At 39.5% G+C, this 16,992-nt stretch overlaps 1 protein-coding gene across 1 annotated transcript; it reads left to right on the forward strand.

The window, feature by feature from the left end:
- Positions 1-1,212: 1,212 nt before the first annotated feature.
- LOC106915089 (uncharacterized) lies at positions 1,213-15,139 on the forward strand. The gene is made up of 18 exons (XM_088004979.1): positions 1,213-1,906; positions 2,793-2,951; positions 3,257-3,375; positions 3,463-3,646; positions 4,662-4,774; positions 4,857-5,922; positions 6,663-6,787; positions 8,434-8,689; positions 8,914-9,041; positions 9,145-9,241; positions 9,338-9,460; positions 9,740-9,912; positions 11,750-11,847; positions 13,400-13,527; positions 14,105-14,285; positions 14,394-14,538; positions 14,735-14,858; positions 15,094-15,139. The coding sequence occupies exons 1-17, from the start codon at positions 1,480-1,482 to the stop codon at positions 14,807-14,809; spliced, it is 3,597 nt and encodes a 1,198-aa protein (XP_087861105.1). The 5' UTR covers positions 1,213-1,479; the 3' UTR covers positions 14,810-14,858; positions 15,094-15,139.
- Positions 15,140-16,992: the final 1,853 nt, after the last annotated feature.

Below are 16,992 nucleotides of genomic sequence, written 5' to 3' on the forward strand. Positions count from 1 at the left end.
ACAAAGGCTGCTTTATTCTGTCTGAGCCGAGAAGGGTGCAGACGCATTCACTTCCTCTTTTGCTGTGTCTCACTCTTTTCCTCTTTTGTTGACAGTAGAGTTTCACTCGGCATGAACAGACCGACGACTTAGTTTACACGGTTTGATGTTAGACGTAGAGAGGGTTTGTTTTCTGAGAGACAAAAGAGGGGGTGGGTGGGCTCAAATCAGATCATGCTTCTGAAGAGTTGTGCAAGCTGCCGGGGCCAAAATGTTAACCAATAACAGTGGAATGCATCTGGAACTGGAGTTGGTAACATTTTGTGTTATTTGGATAGCAGTCAGCTTGTTGTTATATGAAAGAACGATGCTGGGAAAGAACCAAGAGGTTGTTGATATCCTCTGATGTTTTAGGCTTTGCTAGTGGATCATGCCCACAGTTTCCCTTCCGTTTTAACAGCTCTCCTGTCCCCTTTCCTGTGCTATCAGTTTATATCAGTGTCCTTTTCCTCAAGCAAAAAATTTAAGCAAACAACGGTTGTAGTCTTCATATCTCTTGCTGGATTTGTTTAGGAGCAAACTTGACTTCCATCTGCACTCTCAACTCCTGCAAGCAGATTTTTGACATTCAAAGTATTTCTGCACCTTTTTTCAGGACAAATAGATGTGACTCACCGAGGGCATGTAAATGCACTAATTCATCTTTTTTCTATAGCTGCCTGTCCTTGCAGAATAATAAGGGGTCTATGCCTGTATCCAATGGTCATTGTTGGAGAGGTTTCCAGTCCTAATTGCACAAATGTTTTATTATTTATTTATTTTTAATCTGGATCCACTGCTGAGTCTGGATCAGAGAAAATAATCATATTTAGAAAGCATCTGCTGGCAGCTTCATAAAGACCAACCACCAATTAAGTTTTAGTGACTGCTAAGTTTTGAATTTAGTCACCTTCATTTAAAATAATACAATAAAAGTGCTAAGCTTCAGAATTAATACACAATTTTAATAAACTCTCACCCCAAGACTGCCTAGTTAAAAGTATTTGTAGGCCATAGCATTTTTTTCTTCTTTACTTAACTAGTTTAAATATAGTGATCTTAAAAATTGTGTTTTAAGATGGAGGTATATTTTTAAAAAAATGAATTAAAGTTATTTATTTAAGAATCATTCAGCTGTTACATTTACATCACTGTTTAGAAATGTTGATTCAAATATAAAGAAAAAAATGAAAAAATTGGCACACTTGTTTTATTTATTTATTTTTTAATTCAGACAATATATCAGAGTAAAACTGATCCAATTCATTTTAGAATTTATACTGACAAGACATCGTAAAAAAAATAAAAAAAAACCGAGCAGAAACTTTCTCCCAGTTTCCACGTTTTGTGACGACTTGCTGTTCCTTAATTGGCTCGTGCTTGATAACTCCTAATTAATCGCCTGGTGTTCAGGTGGCGCGTGAGTGTGCGTGTTGGGAAAGGAGCTTCTTCAAACCGGCGATGACTTGCCAGCTAATAAGAAAAATACGTTTATTTTTAATAATGCTTATTGTTCTTTTCTATTCTTTTCAATTAAGTGGCTCGGTTAGTTTAGCACAAAGGGAAGATGATTCGACCACCAAGCGAGGAGAGTCAGCCTTACCCTGGGAGGAGAGGCCTGAAGACGGTCAGCGAGGACAACCGTATACGGTTAAACAGGTTATATGGACTCCTAGTCGGAATTTATCCATCCTGTCGAAACTCCTGGAGCCCCAGCTAGACATTAAGCATCCTACAAACCCACACCCAGGTGTCAGGACACCAGAACTTGATCAAACTAGCGACAGGTTAGCCCTCATTAGCCCCACATGGACCACTGGTAGTGTCAAGGAAGAAGGAAGACCCTTTGCTCCAGACCCTGAAGATGGTTACCAAGCAGATTTTACAGGTGAGGTAAAATTTATTTACGCAGCTCAAAACAACCAACGTTGACCAAAGTGCTTCATATAGTAAATACAAGTGTTGGGCGACTGTATTGTACGGTAAACTGGAAGTATTTTAATGAATTAAACCCAGAAGGAAGTCGGCACTTTTGTAGATGATGTCGTATGACATAAATAAGAACATATACAATTAACACACGTGACATTTACATCACCTGCATTAGTTTCTCATTAGAAATTAGTGTCATAAACGTTTTTATTTACACTTTAGTTTCAAGATTGACACTAAAAATTGTTCATACTCTTAATGAGTGACAAAATGTTTGACCTGGCTTCAAACACTTGTAATTCAGCATCCTTTTGGGTGTTTCCACTTTTATTCAGACAGTCTATTGGGGTGAACTTCAATTATTAGGAACGCCTCATTGCCAATTCCCTAATCTCTAGCTCTATATGTATGGATGTTTTCTTGAATAGCATTTTTTTTATTAATTTGTTTTATGGGCTTTTAACAAACTAGTTTTGCACTTTTATTATACAGTTAGCATGAGCTACAAATGTTATCACATTCAGACTGATAAATCCTCTTCCTTTTGGCTGTTTGGCTAACATTAAAGCAGCTCTAATTTTATTTATTACTAAACCCACCCTAACCATGCAATAACTGTTCAAGTGCCTGAATCACATTTTTCCAGCTCAATATGCTAGAAAACAACATTATTCAGAGTTGCATGAGGTGAGGTCTGGGCTTTGACGTTTCTAAATTGCATTTCAGTGTAATGTTTGCGTCTTCAAGAAGTAAAAACATATATACATTATTATCAGTGCAAGCATATAATAAATTTAGTCATGTTGATATTAATCGGGAGACATTTTTTCTGTATCTTTTAGGTTTCTCTGAAATTGAGGGGAAGGTTTCTGGCCTGTTGTCTGACTCTAGCCCATATTTCTCTGAATGGGAGGCCATGAGACCTCTGGTGGAGTGTGCTGATGATGTCATGACTTTAACTTTGTCCGGTAGAGGCTTCATCCACCTGCAGGTCGACAGAAGTAAGGCTCAGTTCATGCTGCAAAACATCTTATTGGGTGATGGGCTGCATTGTAGATGTGCTGTGTTTACCTCAAAGAGCATGAACAAAGCAGAAAGATTCATGTGTTAATGTTGGTAATTGTGACGATTTCCTTTTCTGCCTGATAGCTGAACTATCTTTTATGTTGACATTCCTGCACCAATTTTGAACTTGAAGTGTATCCGACCTTTTCTGAGGGATGAACTAAGCACTGTACTAAGTCCCTTTCTTCCCCCGAAGTCTCTAAATCCTTTCTATTCACAATCTTAAAACATCTTTTTCCAGACAGGGCCTCTCCCATCTCCATCTTCCAGCTACCTTCCGACTGTGGCTACTCAGTGAAGGCATCATGGACTGACCTGGAGATGATGGTGCCATATGACGGCTGCTATATTGTTAAGGAGGTGTCAGGATCAAAAGTGTTGTCATTTTTAGTTATAGTATATCTGTGCCACCCTGTGTCTTATTTAATTATTTGTGCTACATTTCAGAATGGCAGCTACGTGCTGCCCATGCTGTGGTTGGGGAACCCACTGAAGTTGTCCTGCCCGGTGATGATATCCACGACTATTCCCATGTACACGTTGTCTGCTCCCTTTGTCTTCTGCTCTCCCTATGGCATGGCAGTGAAGATCCAAGGCCAGGAGCATAGATTACCTGTGCTTGATGTCATTGGTATGTAGGCTACAGGCACATCATAAAACTAGTTCTATTTATGCTGTATCTGTTCAGAATTTACTTGGCAGACTGACCAGTAGGGCAAAGAGCATTTCTCTTCAGCTGTCTTCTTTTTGTGCTGTGAATATATATTTGCCCAGGTACAAATTTATTTTTAAATATCTAGTTGTCTGTTTCTAAGTAGTTTATTTAATGGTTTTGTTTATTAAGAAACCCAATTATTCAATGTGGCATTGTGTATTAAAAGATGACCCCTAAATTGTTTGTGCCAACACCAAGCTGATGCAATGAAAGTGAGTGTTTTACATGACTGCACAGGAATTTTGACACTCTTTTTTTTGGTGACTTGTTTTAATTCTGGAGGGGTGTTTTTAGCATAAACATCCTATTTAAGGCAAAGGTGGATTTGCCTGTTTTTAAATCCTGTTGCATTGCCCAATTGCAGAAAAATTCTTTTTTTTTTGTGCCTTCATAGTAAATAGAATATTTGTCTTGTGGCTCATTAAGATGTTTGGAGAATGTGAAACTAGGCTGTGGTCTTCAGTGGTTTTTGCCTGGGAATTTTCTTGTAGATGCCTTTTTTTGGCCCAGGTGTGGAGTATGTTGGACATTGTTCTGGTTCCTTTGTGAACTCTTGGATGGTTTCCCTGGCAAATGTTTTTTTCAAGTTGTGGCAGGTTTTTCAGGAGAGACTTTAAAATTTTAAGAATTGGATTTTGTACTTGATGATTTAATCAAATTTCTTTGAAATATTTTAGTCTGACAAAAAGTCAAAAATAGAATAAATCTGTAGGTGGCGGAGCGCTATTTCTAACTAAGAAATATCAACAGCTTTGGATGGACAGTTTCAAAACTGATTAACAAACACAGGAGTGACTACTTTGTTTCTACAGTTGAACAAGAAATTACAAGAGGTTTTAGTCAAAAACTCATAAGTGGTATGGAGGTGCCCAAAATTCAGTTTTCAAGCCTTGACTCAATCGGTAACAGAAATGTTTAATTTGTTTGGCAGTGGATGGAGCAAAGGATCCTTTTGTGTCTGAAAGGTGTGCATTCCTGGTTGACTCCGAGGCCCAGGAGTTGACCTACCTTATCTCCCACAGTGCTCCTTGTATCACAACTGATGTAAGTTTGCTCATTTAGTTGAAGACTGCACCTGGATTCTCACCAGTGAATGACATAAGGTTAATATGTTTTTTCTCCACAGGATGGTCCGCAGCTTCGGCTCACATTGGGTGGTTTGCAGTATGTTCTCTCCTGCCCCGTCAGCCCTCAGCTTCCCTATTCTCCATCCCTGCCTCAGTATCCTCCTCAGTTTCCCAGTGACCTTTTGTTTCCATACTTACCAGTTCCAACCCACCCTGTCCCCACGACCACTCTCCCTCCCCCTCATCGAGCCCCAGTTAAGGAGCAGACGATGCAAAACCCACTCTACCAGCACCACCTCTCTTCTGGTTTCCAGTACCACCAACTACTTCCAGTCGTCCCCCATATCCTATTAGGGATCCCTCATCCACCTCAGGCCACCACTGGCCGCTTCCCTGAGTCCATGCCACAGCACGTCCAGAACCCACCTGGATCTGAAAAGTTATTGTATTCTTTAGGGAGCTATCTGCAGTACTTTCCTCCTCACTTTCATCTGAAGGATCCTTCTGAACATCAGGTTTTTCAATTTCCTCATCACCCACCTGTCTTCTATCCCTACCTGCCGTTCTATTACCAGGAATTGATTGCAGCAGCTGAAGACCACTCCAAGTCTCCAGTGGGTCCATATTATCCTCAGTACTATCATCAGAAACCTGATCATCCTGTATTTACGGCAATACCAGTGACCCAAGCTCCTGTACCTCGTCCTTCTTTTCCACCAAAACAGCCGTCAACCCCACAACATCAAACCAGTTCATTTTATCCACCCATGTCCTACTACCATCCAGTATTTTCTTACTCTGCTTTACATCCTGCTGCTACTCCACCGGTTGACACCCCTGATAGTCTTGGGCATCCTTCCAGCCAATCTCCTATCCAAACTCCTTTTCACTTTCAGCTGCATCCATATCTGCTGCCAGTCCAAAAGGAGCCTGAGAAACCAGCAGCCAGTCCTGACATGTTCTACCAAACATATCACCCTAAACTCCATCCCTTTTCACCCCATTATCCGAAGATTCCTTCTCCCCCGAACTGGATCACCCCTCTGGAATCCCGCGTCCAGTGTCTGAAGGACAGTATGGCTGCTTTCCTGCCCTATGCCGACCCAGAATCCATCCATGTTAGAGGTCAGTATTTGTGTAAACAGAAAAGTTTTTCTCAGAAGAAAATGTGGCTCCTTACAGCTTGTCATATATGTTTTGTATTCCAGTGTTAGGGGGTTCCAGGTATCAAAGGATGTAATGTTTTTATAATTTTAGCTGATTTAGCTTTAAGGAATAAATCAGCTGAAATTTGTTCTTGAGAGTTCCTCCTCAGTCTGGAAAAAGTCTCCAGTTTGATTTTAAGTGATTTTATAGTTCTGGTTAAGAATGGGGCAACAAAAAAATATGGGCAAATATGTGTTTCCAGAATTTATACCTTATCCCATCTGTTTTTTTTCTCTCCTCAGTGTGTTTCTTCTTTCTTTTTTGTTTCCCTCTTTCCCATCTTAATGTTTCTATTTCCAGGATTTTTACAGCCTGTCCATTTCAGAATTATACTTTACAAAATTGGGCTCACTTGGAAGGTTGTTGACTGGTGGTTAGGTTTTCTTCTATGGCACATTCACATCAAAATACATCCAACTGCATGCATTTTGGTGTTGCTCCAAATAACTAAGTTTAAAGTACACAATATGCTACAGCTATTCACGTTAAAACAATATAGCTTATTAGAATCCAAGAACCTTTGATCCCCTGTTTAGTTTTTCTTTCTCAGAGGCATCACACCTAAATGCAGAATCTGAGTTTACATTTGAAATGAGTTTTAAAGCAGTATATCGATTCTAAATATCAAAAATCTTTAACCGCATCACTGCTTTCCTCAGACCCATTTATGTCATGGCAGTCGCTCTCCAGCGTGTCTCCGTTCTGTGGCTACATGTTGCAGGCGACTGCAGGCCACGGCTTAATCCTCCACTCTCCTCTGCCGGCCTGCCACAGCCAGTTACAGGTCAGACGACTGTTTAATTCCTCTATGTGCTGCTAGTGTGTTTACTGAGTTTATTTTGGTGTTCATGTTTACATAAAGTTTGCTTATTGCCTTGTCAGTAAAGATCATCCTTCTCTCTGATCCTTTTAGACTCTTCGCAATAATGTACTTTTTATGTATAACTACAGCACTTTAGGCATGAAATGGTACATGATCTTGATGAATTTTGAATCACGCACCATAACATTTAGGATTTATTATAGGAAAAAGCTGGAGAAGTATTAAAAAAATGTACCGTATTTTCCGCACTATAAGACGCACCTAAAAACCTTCAATTTCCTCAAAAGCCGACAGTGCGCCTTATAATCCGGTGCGCCTTATATATGGACCAATATTGAGCCACAACAGGTCCAGCAACGGACCTTACCACAGGGGCCGCGTTTCATTGGCTAATGCCCATTTTACGTCACAGCGCAGCTACCACGTGCGTGACCGTCTCACAAACACAAGCTACAGTAGTAAACATATGCTAATGTACATTGTGGACCATCAAAACCATGAATGCCGACTTACCCAGCCTTGCAAGAACAATAGGCATCAGTGATCTTGTCCACAGCTATATTTATGCTGAGGGTGTGAGGATCTGCTGTTTTCCTCATCTATCGGTAGCTTTTAGCTGTGACGCGCACAATGTTGGAGGCATCCAGTGGCTCAAACACCTTGATGTAGTCCAAAAAAGATGACATGAACTTGTTGGTTCCCCTGTCCATTGTCGTGGCTGATATGTTGTGAAAATCCGGCAGAAATGCTACGCTAATTAACTCAGATCGAAATGAAAGACGTCATGTTTACACAGACATGCAGTAGGCTGCTTACGTAGTTGGTCCACTACGGTAAGCAGCCGCCAACTTCTTTTTCCCGTAGAAGAAGTAGTGCGCGGTGCATGCTGGGATAGTTGTCAGAACACTGGTTTGTTAATAAAGTTTGATAATACATTTAAAGGGGGGGAGGGGCAGGGGAAGAGAGACAGAGACTGCAGCGGCAGCGTGTCGGTTTGTCTGTTACCCAGAAAGCAGTTGGGCATAATATCGCAACACCAACACCGTGAGTGAAACAACGACTGGGCCAGCCTACTATATAAAGTACTCGGGACCATTTCTTTATTAATGTGGATGTGTAATAATAGAGTATGAAGCGTCTATTCTATGCGCCTTATAATGCGGTGCGCCTAATGTATGAAAAAAGTCCTAAAATAGGCCATTCATTGAAGGTGCGCCTTATAATCCGGTGCGCCTTATAGTGCGGAAAATACGGTAATCAGTTCCAAGGTTGCACAGTATTTTGAGCGTTTAGTTTGATAAAACTCTAGTAATCTATATTTCTTCTTTCTAGGGTCGTTCCGCTCTATAAGGTCTGAATTTCTGTTTATCTAAGCAGAGCAGCAGTTTAGCTTAATAATTCATGTTCAGATAAATCTATCACGGATTATAGGCATTTGTGGACTGTAAAGTCTTATCTTTTTTCATGCTCCATGCATCTTAGCTGTCAAGAATACAATGTTTTTTGCAAGTTTAGGTAAATTCACTTGTTTTTAAAAACACGTGTATCTATAAAGTTTGTGTGGTTGCGCTAACTTCTTTTGTATCAATTTTTCTCTCGCTCCTCAGACTCCCACAACCATTTCTCTACCCATAAGTTATTGGGATTTCTTCACTTGGCAGAATCGGACCCTCGATTTACAGTGCCCATATCAAAGCCCCCTTGATCCTCCAGAAGAAACTCCGTGGACTTTCCCCACTGCTCCGAGCGCCACCGAGGATGAGTCGGGTCCATCCATTGCCACAAAGACCGAAGTCTTCTGCTCCTTCCAGCAGATGAAGATCGTGCTTCCTCCTGGACCCATTTCAGAAATAGTTCTTAAAGGTGTGTGTCTGCTTTTGTACACACCAGGTGCATATGGTAACCATCATTTCTGCATGAGTTGAGAGGGTTCAGAGGCTCTGCTGTGCGGTGAATGGGAGCGGGGGGTAAAGCTTGGCTTTTTATTGTGACTGGGGATTTCTGCCTCCCTCTGCAGAGCTTTAATTGTTCTCTTTAAGGTCTACACTGAAATGTCTTATTGTGAGTTTTTCACATATGCATTTAAGACACCAATGGGAACCAGATGAGCCTTGCTGAAGCGCCTAAAGAATGTGGATATTATGCAAGTGAGGCCAAGGATGGCAAAATCCATTTGTTTCTCCAGTTACATTCACACTGTCATATGAGCGTGCAGGCAAGTATTGACTCAGATTTCACGCTGAGCACATGACATTTTCAACAAGTGACTATTTTATGCATGTATTAACTCTTTGTATGACTGTATTTACGTTGAAAAGGGTAAAATGTACATCATTAGCATCCTCTACACAACGCAGAGGGGAAAAAAGGAGGCAAAGGTTTCCTGCCCGCTTGTGATCCCGAGGTCTGAGCATGGTAGGTAGATTTTAACTCTCTAAAAGGCTGTTCAGTTTGTCCAGGCCCGTCTGTTATTTCAGCTGTGTTCCTGACATTTGTCGTGCTGCCCCTCAGAGTGCAACCTTCACAGCGAATACCGCCTCCCCTGCGGATCCAGCTCTATATCCGAGACACAGTGCCTCTCCATGGGCTGCTGCTTCAACAAGCACCCCCCTGCCTGTTACTACCCAATGGATGGTGAGCTGCGCTCTGTATCCCTACTGGCATTTTCACGCCACTTAGCTAAGTGCAGTCGAGCTGTTTTAGAGTACAGAAAGGTACTAGAGCTGCCGTACGTGTGAAGAAGCATATTCAGGGCAGGCGCAGCATGATTTAAGCCGGCAGCAACACAGAACGGCTGGAAGAATCTTGGGTCTTGTTATCAATTGCCTCCTGAGATTTCTGACCTTTTGTTCATGCGACCTTTTTGTAACTGTGCATGTGTATCTGTTTGTGTGTCTTTGTTCATCCCTCCAGAGTGCACTATTGACCGCCACATGATCTTCTCTGTGCCCGCCTCCCTCACGGACCCCCCTCTTTCTACTGCGCTGCTGGCCGCTGCCAGCAACTCCACCTGCAGACCTCAGAGGGTGACCCCTGAGTATGCATTGTTCAAAATCCCAATGGATGGCTGTGGGACACGCAGAGTGGTGAGATTCATAAATCATGTCAAAATATCGAAGAATGGGTTGGAAATAAACGCCATTATGTTCTGATTCTCAGGTCTAAGCCAAAGACATTTTAACTAATTTGGTTTGTGAATATTTTTTTATTTTATTATTTACAGCTGAAACAGACCTTATGTGTAAAAAGGCTTGCAGCAGTTTCTTTTTTTTTCTCCTTAACATTAAATCCAGCAGAACAGAACCTAGCTGTAATGTGGGTTGGGACTACCAAAATTATTTGTATTTGCAAATAAGAGATTGAGATTTTTTGTTGTTGTTTGTGCATGCTTCATAAGGATGTGATTTAAAGCACTCATTTCAAATTTGACTAATTGCGTAGATTTAAAATTTAAACATTTTTAACACAATTAATTGCTCTTATTCAAGTCAAAAATTTCTGTTGATTGTACACCTGAAAATCTGTTGCACAAATTATAACCACAGACAGCGATGAACAACACAGCTGCTTTTCTTGGCCCACTTTGGCTTCATTTTTGCTTGTGAAACAATCTGATGGGAAGTTGGACAAGACTAGTGTTGTGTGCAAGTTGTGCATAAAGGAGTTGGCCTATCACAGACACTATCGAAGCCTAAAATACCATCTCAATACAAAACATGTTACAGCAACCGCAGATATCCCAAACGCTCATGTTGCCATTCAGATTACTAAAGGAGAAAAAAAACGAGTTGCATGAATGATCACGTGTTCTTGAAATACCTGTATAACACTTGGCATCAATGAATGAATAACCTATTTAGCAGATTAAAAATTAACATCTTTGTTGCTGAGCTCATTTTCCTATTTATTCAATAATTCGGCAGCAAAAAGTTTTTGAATTGAAAATGTTGCTTATTAAATAATTAAATGCAGACAACATAAGCAACAGGCAAAAGGCTTATGCATAAGCCTTTTGAACATTTGAGAATGCTCAGATGTCGTGTGTTTATAAGGGAACATCTCAAACACACTGCTTCCTTGTTTGGCTGCATGGAAAAATAGATGTCAGCCAAGTCTGGTTCATCCTTTGGTTCAATTCCCAGATTCCTAAAAGTTTCTATGTTGGTCTGTTGAGTTGTATGCAAGCATAAGTACCATGGAAGTGTCCCACAATGACAGGAGTCAGGAAGGAGACAGGTTTTGTTCTCCTGAGCTGAATAGATTTTAGCTCGAAATGAGATGGTGGTGAGCTTTCAGAAATTCTTGTCTGCAGTGTTTTTTACTTTGGGGGCTTCCCTGTCCGAATTTCTTCAGCTTTAAACTGAGTAGCAGCATAAATTCTGATTTGACGGTTTGATCAGCCAAACATATTTGTATTTGCAGTTAGTGGGCGTTTTCTTTACCGTTTTGAAATATCCTTGATGGCTTAATGATGATTATTTGGGAGACTGCTGTCTGTGCTGTTGCTGGTGCTCAATGTTCCAGGACATTAACACAACCACCAGGAGGACATGGACTCGCCACGGATTACTTTTCTATCTCTTTCAAGACTGTTTACCCATAAGAAGGTGCTTAATCAAACAAAGGTTTGTGTAGTGTTTGCAGTTTTTCAGTTGTGGATTTTTTTGGGCAGTTTTGGCCAGGAGCTGGAAAATATGGATTCAGGTTGGGAGGTTCTAGTGCTTAAAGAAATGAGAACCTGGAAAGGCTACATTTTCTTTAAAACAGACTCCCAACTGTTTTAAAATGCAGGAGATCATCCTAAACAAACATGAAGGCTGACCCTTTTGGGATCACAACAATGGATTAAGGATTGATTCATCCAAATGGACAGAATGGATTAAGCATTTGTTTTTTGTAATGTTTTTCCTTCTGTCCTGACAGGTGGTGGGGAAGACTGTCGTCTACATGGTGGAGATTACGAACACAATACAAACTGTCAGCCTTAACTATGGCACCATCACAAGAGATTCACCTGTCAGGTCAGCTAACCCTTTATATCCTACCTGTAGTAGTCTTGGTGAAGCACTTCTATCTGAATAACCTCATGCACCTTGTTTGCATTGTTCCTCTGAAAGATCAAATTACGTCTTCAACCTGCACATAATTTGTGGGTTTTAAATTTTTCTCCCCAATTTTACGTTTTTTTTTTTTTTTTTTTTTTTTATTATACTGTAGTTGTCATTTATTTAAAAATGTGTCTATATAAATTCCAAAAATATCTTAACTTTATTTTGGTTCAGTTCAAGGAGAAGTAGTCATGAAACTGAACAATACAACTTCACTGGACACATGTTAAAACTTGTATCTCTGTTTTTGTTTTGATTATTTTTGGTTTTCAGCTAATGAAAATACGAAATTTTAGTTTCTCGTAACCTTGAATATTACGTAAGAATAACTAAAATTATGTGTAATACAAAATTTGATGTTATTCCCTAAACAATCAAGTTTGCTGCTCAACAGCTAACCAGCAGACTGTCATTAACGCTTGCTGTGTATGCAAGCATATTATTGGAAGGTTTAGGAAAATGTGTTACATGGGGAAAGTGCACAAGATGACTGCACCCTTCAGAGGATTGTGAAGCAAAGCCCATTCAAGAGTTCTGAGAAGCTTCACAGGGTTGGTGGAGGCAGAGCTTTAAGAGCCATCACACGGATGTATCGGGGACGTGGGCGAAAACTGTCGCAGTTGTGTTGTCATTCGTGAACCAGAGACGTCAAAGGGATTTTAGCTCGGCTAATAATCTCGGCAAGTATTCGGTGACTGTAATGTACATGGAGGTGTACGTGCAAGGTGACATATTTTCTAGTACAATACAAATTGCATATGTCAGTAAATTAGATATTGCAGTTACACTGACCAACTGGATTTTTGGTTATAGCTGCAGTCAATCAAAAATAAGACACAAATTCTTTTACTGTGTAATAAATCTACAGGAGTTTAAGTTTTGAAGCAAAATAAAGCAAATACATGCAAACAAATAAAACTAACTTAATTCTTAATTTGAGATGCTTTAGTTGTAAAAATGTCATACTAACCAGAAGTCATTACAAAGATCAATCCTATTCCAACATAAAAATGAAATGCAATTTGGCATCAGTTCTATGAGATGCACGTCTTTGAAATTAACAAATTCAGAAACATTAAGGCCTCTGGTGTGGTTTTACAGTTGACTTCAAACATGCATCAGTTTTGTGTGTGTGATTAGCTTTGCTGGCAAAACAAATCTGAACTTTGTTAGAAACGCTGTACAACAGATGCTCTGCTCCTGAAACGCTTCCAGTGAATGCTTGGGGAGCAATAAAGCCACAAGAAAGCCTTAGCAGCTGTTTCTGCGTTCTGATCTCTCAGCGCTGGTACTTTACACTTGCTGTCTGACTGCAAGTAATCTTCAGTTTTCTTAACCAACATGACCGCAACTCCTTGTGATTTTGATTGCAATACATTTGGCTGCAAAAGCAAAATTGCAAAAGCAATACATATTGAATTTAAACGGTTTTTGCCATGACTTGAGTCTCGTCTATTATTTTCAGGTTATTGGTGGAGTGCAGATACGTGCCAGGAACAGTTCTTGGTGTGAGCTACGTCGTTAAAACTCCCACCCTTGGTCCTGATGTCCATACTCAGGGGGTGTTTGGAGTCCAGCTCAGGATTGCCAAAGGTAAATGGTCTTTCTTTCAAAACCAAAAGGTTCTGTTAATGTTTGAGATCAGAGGTGGATCAGTCGGGTGATATTAAAAAGGACAGTATTTCATGTTTAAGTACAGTCTGTCTTTGTAGTGCCATCTGGTTGCTTTGAATATGATATTGTCTGGTGAAATATGGTTATAGCTCTCAAGGACCAGACTTGGAGTCCCAGTTGTAGTCAATGCTGAACTAAAGGGCTGTTTTACACTTGGCAGTGATTCTTAGCTGCATTTTATCATCTGTGGTTCAAAATCTAAATTATTAGTCAAACCTAAGCTGGAAAATTCTACACTGAACAAAATTACTGAAGTAGTTTGTGTAAACAAAAAGGACTTTTTGCTTAGAATTAGCAAACAAAAAACAATGTATGGGTGAATCAAACCGGTCTACAATATTCTACACTGATTCATTACACCTCTATTAAAGATTACAAAAGAATGACTGCATCATGAAAAATGTAGATGCATGCTGGTTGAAGAAGAACCAAAAAAAAAAAAAAAAAGAATTTGTTGAACTGACTATTTTCCTCCTATGCTACCATCTATTATTAGATGCCCAGTACACCAGTTACTACCCACAGTATCACCAGCCTCTGCACATGTTGCTGGGGAAACCTCTCCACCTTGAAGTGCGCCTCCTCAGCTCCCCAGATCCCAGTTTGGTGCTGCTGGTGCACTTCTGTGTGGCCTACCCCCGCTCTGGAAATGCAGCGTGGGTGTTGCTTTACAATGGGTATGCCAGAACATCTACACTGTAAAAACAACCAGCATTGACTAAATCCAACCTCATCTGAGGAGGTAGCTTCTAAAATAATTAAAAATGCTCATGCCATCACTGCAGATGCCCCAACCCTCTGGACCCAGCCCCACCAGAGACAGTTCTGTCTGACCCAACGCCGCCGTCTCCTCAGAGTCAGACTCGCCGCTTCACCATTCGCACCTTTCAGTTCCTCCCGGATGGGGAGTTCCAGGATATGGATGAGGAGGTAAGGCTGAGCATTGACGGTCACTGTAAATATAAGCCTCAATGTGGTTTATGAACAGTTGTTTTGACTTAGTTTATTTATAAGTCCAAATTATCTGGACGTAACCATTTCTTAATGAGATTAAAATTCAAATGGGTTTTTTTTGTCTGCAATACTTCATTTATTCATTCCTGATCTTCATTTGGCTCCCTTTCAGATCTACTTTATGTGTTCAACTGAGATCTGTTCTCCTCGAGATGGTCCTTGTGTTGAGGGATGTTTTGGTCAGTGACAATGGAAAAATGGATTTAATTCACAGCATCCTTGAGTTCCAGTGGAAGGTATACTAACATGCAGCTTTATTGCAATCAGACTGAAAATGTTCAGAAAGTTTGAGAAAACTAAAATTTAATTTAACCTATTTAAATGAGAATGGTGACTGAGTCAATTAATAATTTTTTTTTGTTAGTCGAAACCTACATAACACCTGGAAAATGATGGTATAAATAGCTGATGCTCCTGTTTGAAAGCTTTTATGTCTGCGTTCTGACTGTCTTCTCTCCTCTTTGTCCTCAGATATGATACAAATAACCTCCAATAAAAGCTCTTGAAAAACTTTAAAGGCGGGGCTGTGTTTTCCTTTAATCCTGCAACTATTTTATTTGATATGGGGATGAGCAGTAAAAGTTTAGGTTAAAACTATAGCAAGAAAACCTTTTCTTCAGAAAGGCATAACATGCAAGCTTTTTGAGATGCTGTTTTTAAAACATCCCTCATATTTGATTACAATCAAGGGGTACTTTTTGCAAATTCTGCTGATGTTTGCATTTACAGCAATAAATGCATCATAGAAATGTATATGAAGTGTTTTCAACTGAACAAAGTCAAAATGAACAACTTTTTTTGTTGAGGTTTTGTCTCCGCCATTCTGTTTGCCAACAACAATAAAAAGGCCAATGTCTCAAATTGAGAGGAATGCATGTACTTTGTATTTGTGCTGAAGATGGATCACAAATCTAAGTGTGCAATTACATTAACCCTTTCATGCATAGTGGTCACTACAGTGGACGGCTATCTAAAAGCCATTTTCTTGTGGATTTTTATGTTAGAAATGCACACAGACCACTGAAGTGGACACTAATGCATCATAAAGTACGCTATCAACTGCTGGCCATCAGCTGCAAATGCAAGAAATTATTTTTGTTAAATCCAATATGGCCAACAGACAAAAAAGCATGCCAACCGACCCGGTTCCTCCTACTGTAGACGACTCTTGCAGGTAAAGAAAAATATTGTGACATCAGATAACCCCTAAAGAACAATACTGCTGATGTATTTTTCAAATAACTTTGTATTTGGAGAAAATTACGATTACCTTAAAAAAAAAAATAAAAATCCTACTTTTTTTTTTTTTTTTTTGCCTTGAGAAAATGAAAAAACAGGAAAAAAAAATCCTGACACAAAGGATCATAATTCATACATGAAGGAGTTAAAACTTCTGCCTGTAAAGACGAGACCTTGATATTACTTAATGAATTAACACTCTTTGCTTGTTTGGTCAAACTTTAGTTCACACAAATCCTTGTAGCTGCACCTATGTAAAATGTCTTTGTCCCTACATTCAGTAGTGTCAAAAATTTGATTTTTGTTGTATGTCTGTTCAAATTTCATTTCACCGTCAAATGCATAAACCTGCTTAACAACTCTTCACCATCTGCAAACCCAGTACATTGGAAATATCCCACAAGCTGCATGCAGGTATTTGCATGGCTTACTCAAGCTAATTTTGGTCTAATGAATGCCAGTCAAATTCACATAACTTTGTTTAAACGGCTGTTCTTTTGAATTCAGCTTTGTAAATAAAAACCATGTTGTTTGACTGCATAAGTTATGTAAAATGTAATGGGGTTTGTCCAGTATCATGAAGAACATAGTACATTTTTGTTGAGACTTCAAATGCAAATTTTGACAAAAGTTTTCAAAGTGTAAAAATCAATTCCACTGAAAACTACCAGCAATTTGCTTTTGCTGATGTTTATCAATGCATGTATAACGTCTTGTACAAATTGTCAGGTCACCATCGCAAAATTTCAATGTACAGTTTTGGGCTTTAATGTTGCAACATATTTCACTTTCAATGCCTAACTGCAAGATAGGAAATTGTGCATTTTTTTCCTATTTGGCCTCATTTGGTCAATACCTTGTAGAGTTGGTTATCTCTAGTATCTCCACAGCAAACTACCATGTTTCATCATGGAGATGGCCATGAAATATTTCTTTGTAGGCTAAATGCAAATATACACACCACATATGTATTTGTTTTTTTTTTTTTAAGATTTAAAACCCATGCATCTTTTTTTTTACTTTTTACTTCAATTATGCCATTTTGTGTTTTTATATAATCCCAGAAAAATACATTGAGATTTGTGATTAAAATATTAATACCAGTTCAAGTACTGTGAGTAGGCAAACCCA

Source organism: Poecilia mexicana, unplaced genomic scaffold (assembly GCF_051168715.1).
Source record: "Poecilia mexicana isolate PSO_F unplaced genomic scaffold, ASM5116871v1 scaffold_1, whole genome shotgun sequence".
Taxonomy (NCBI): domain Eukaryota; kingdom Metazoa; phylum Chordata; class Actinopteri; order Cyprinodontiformes; family Poeciliidae; genus Poecilia; species Poecilia mexicana.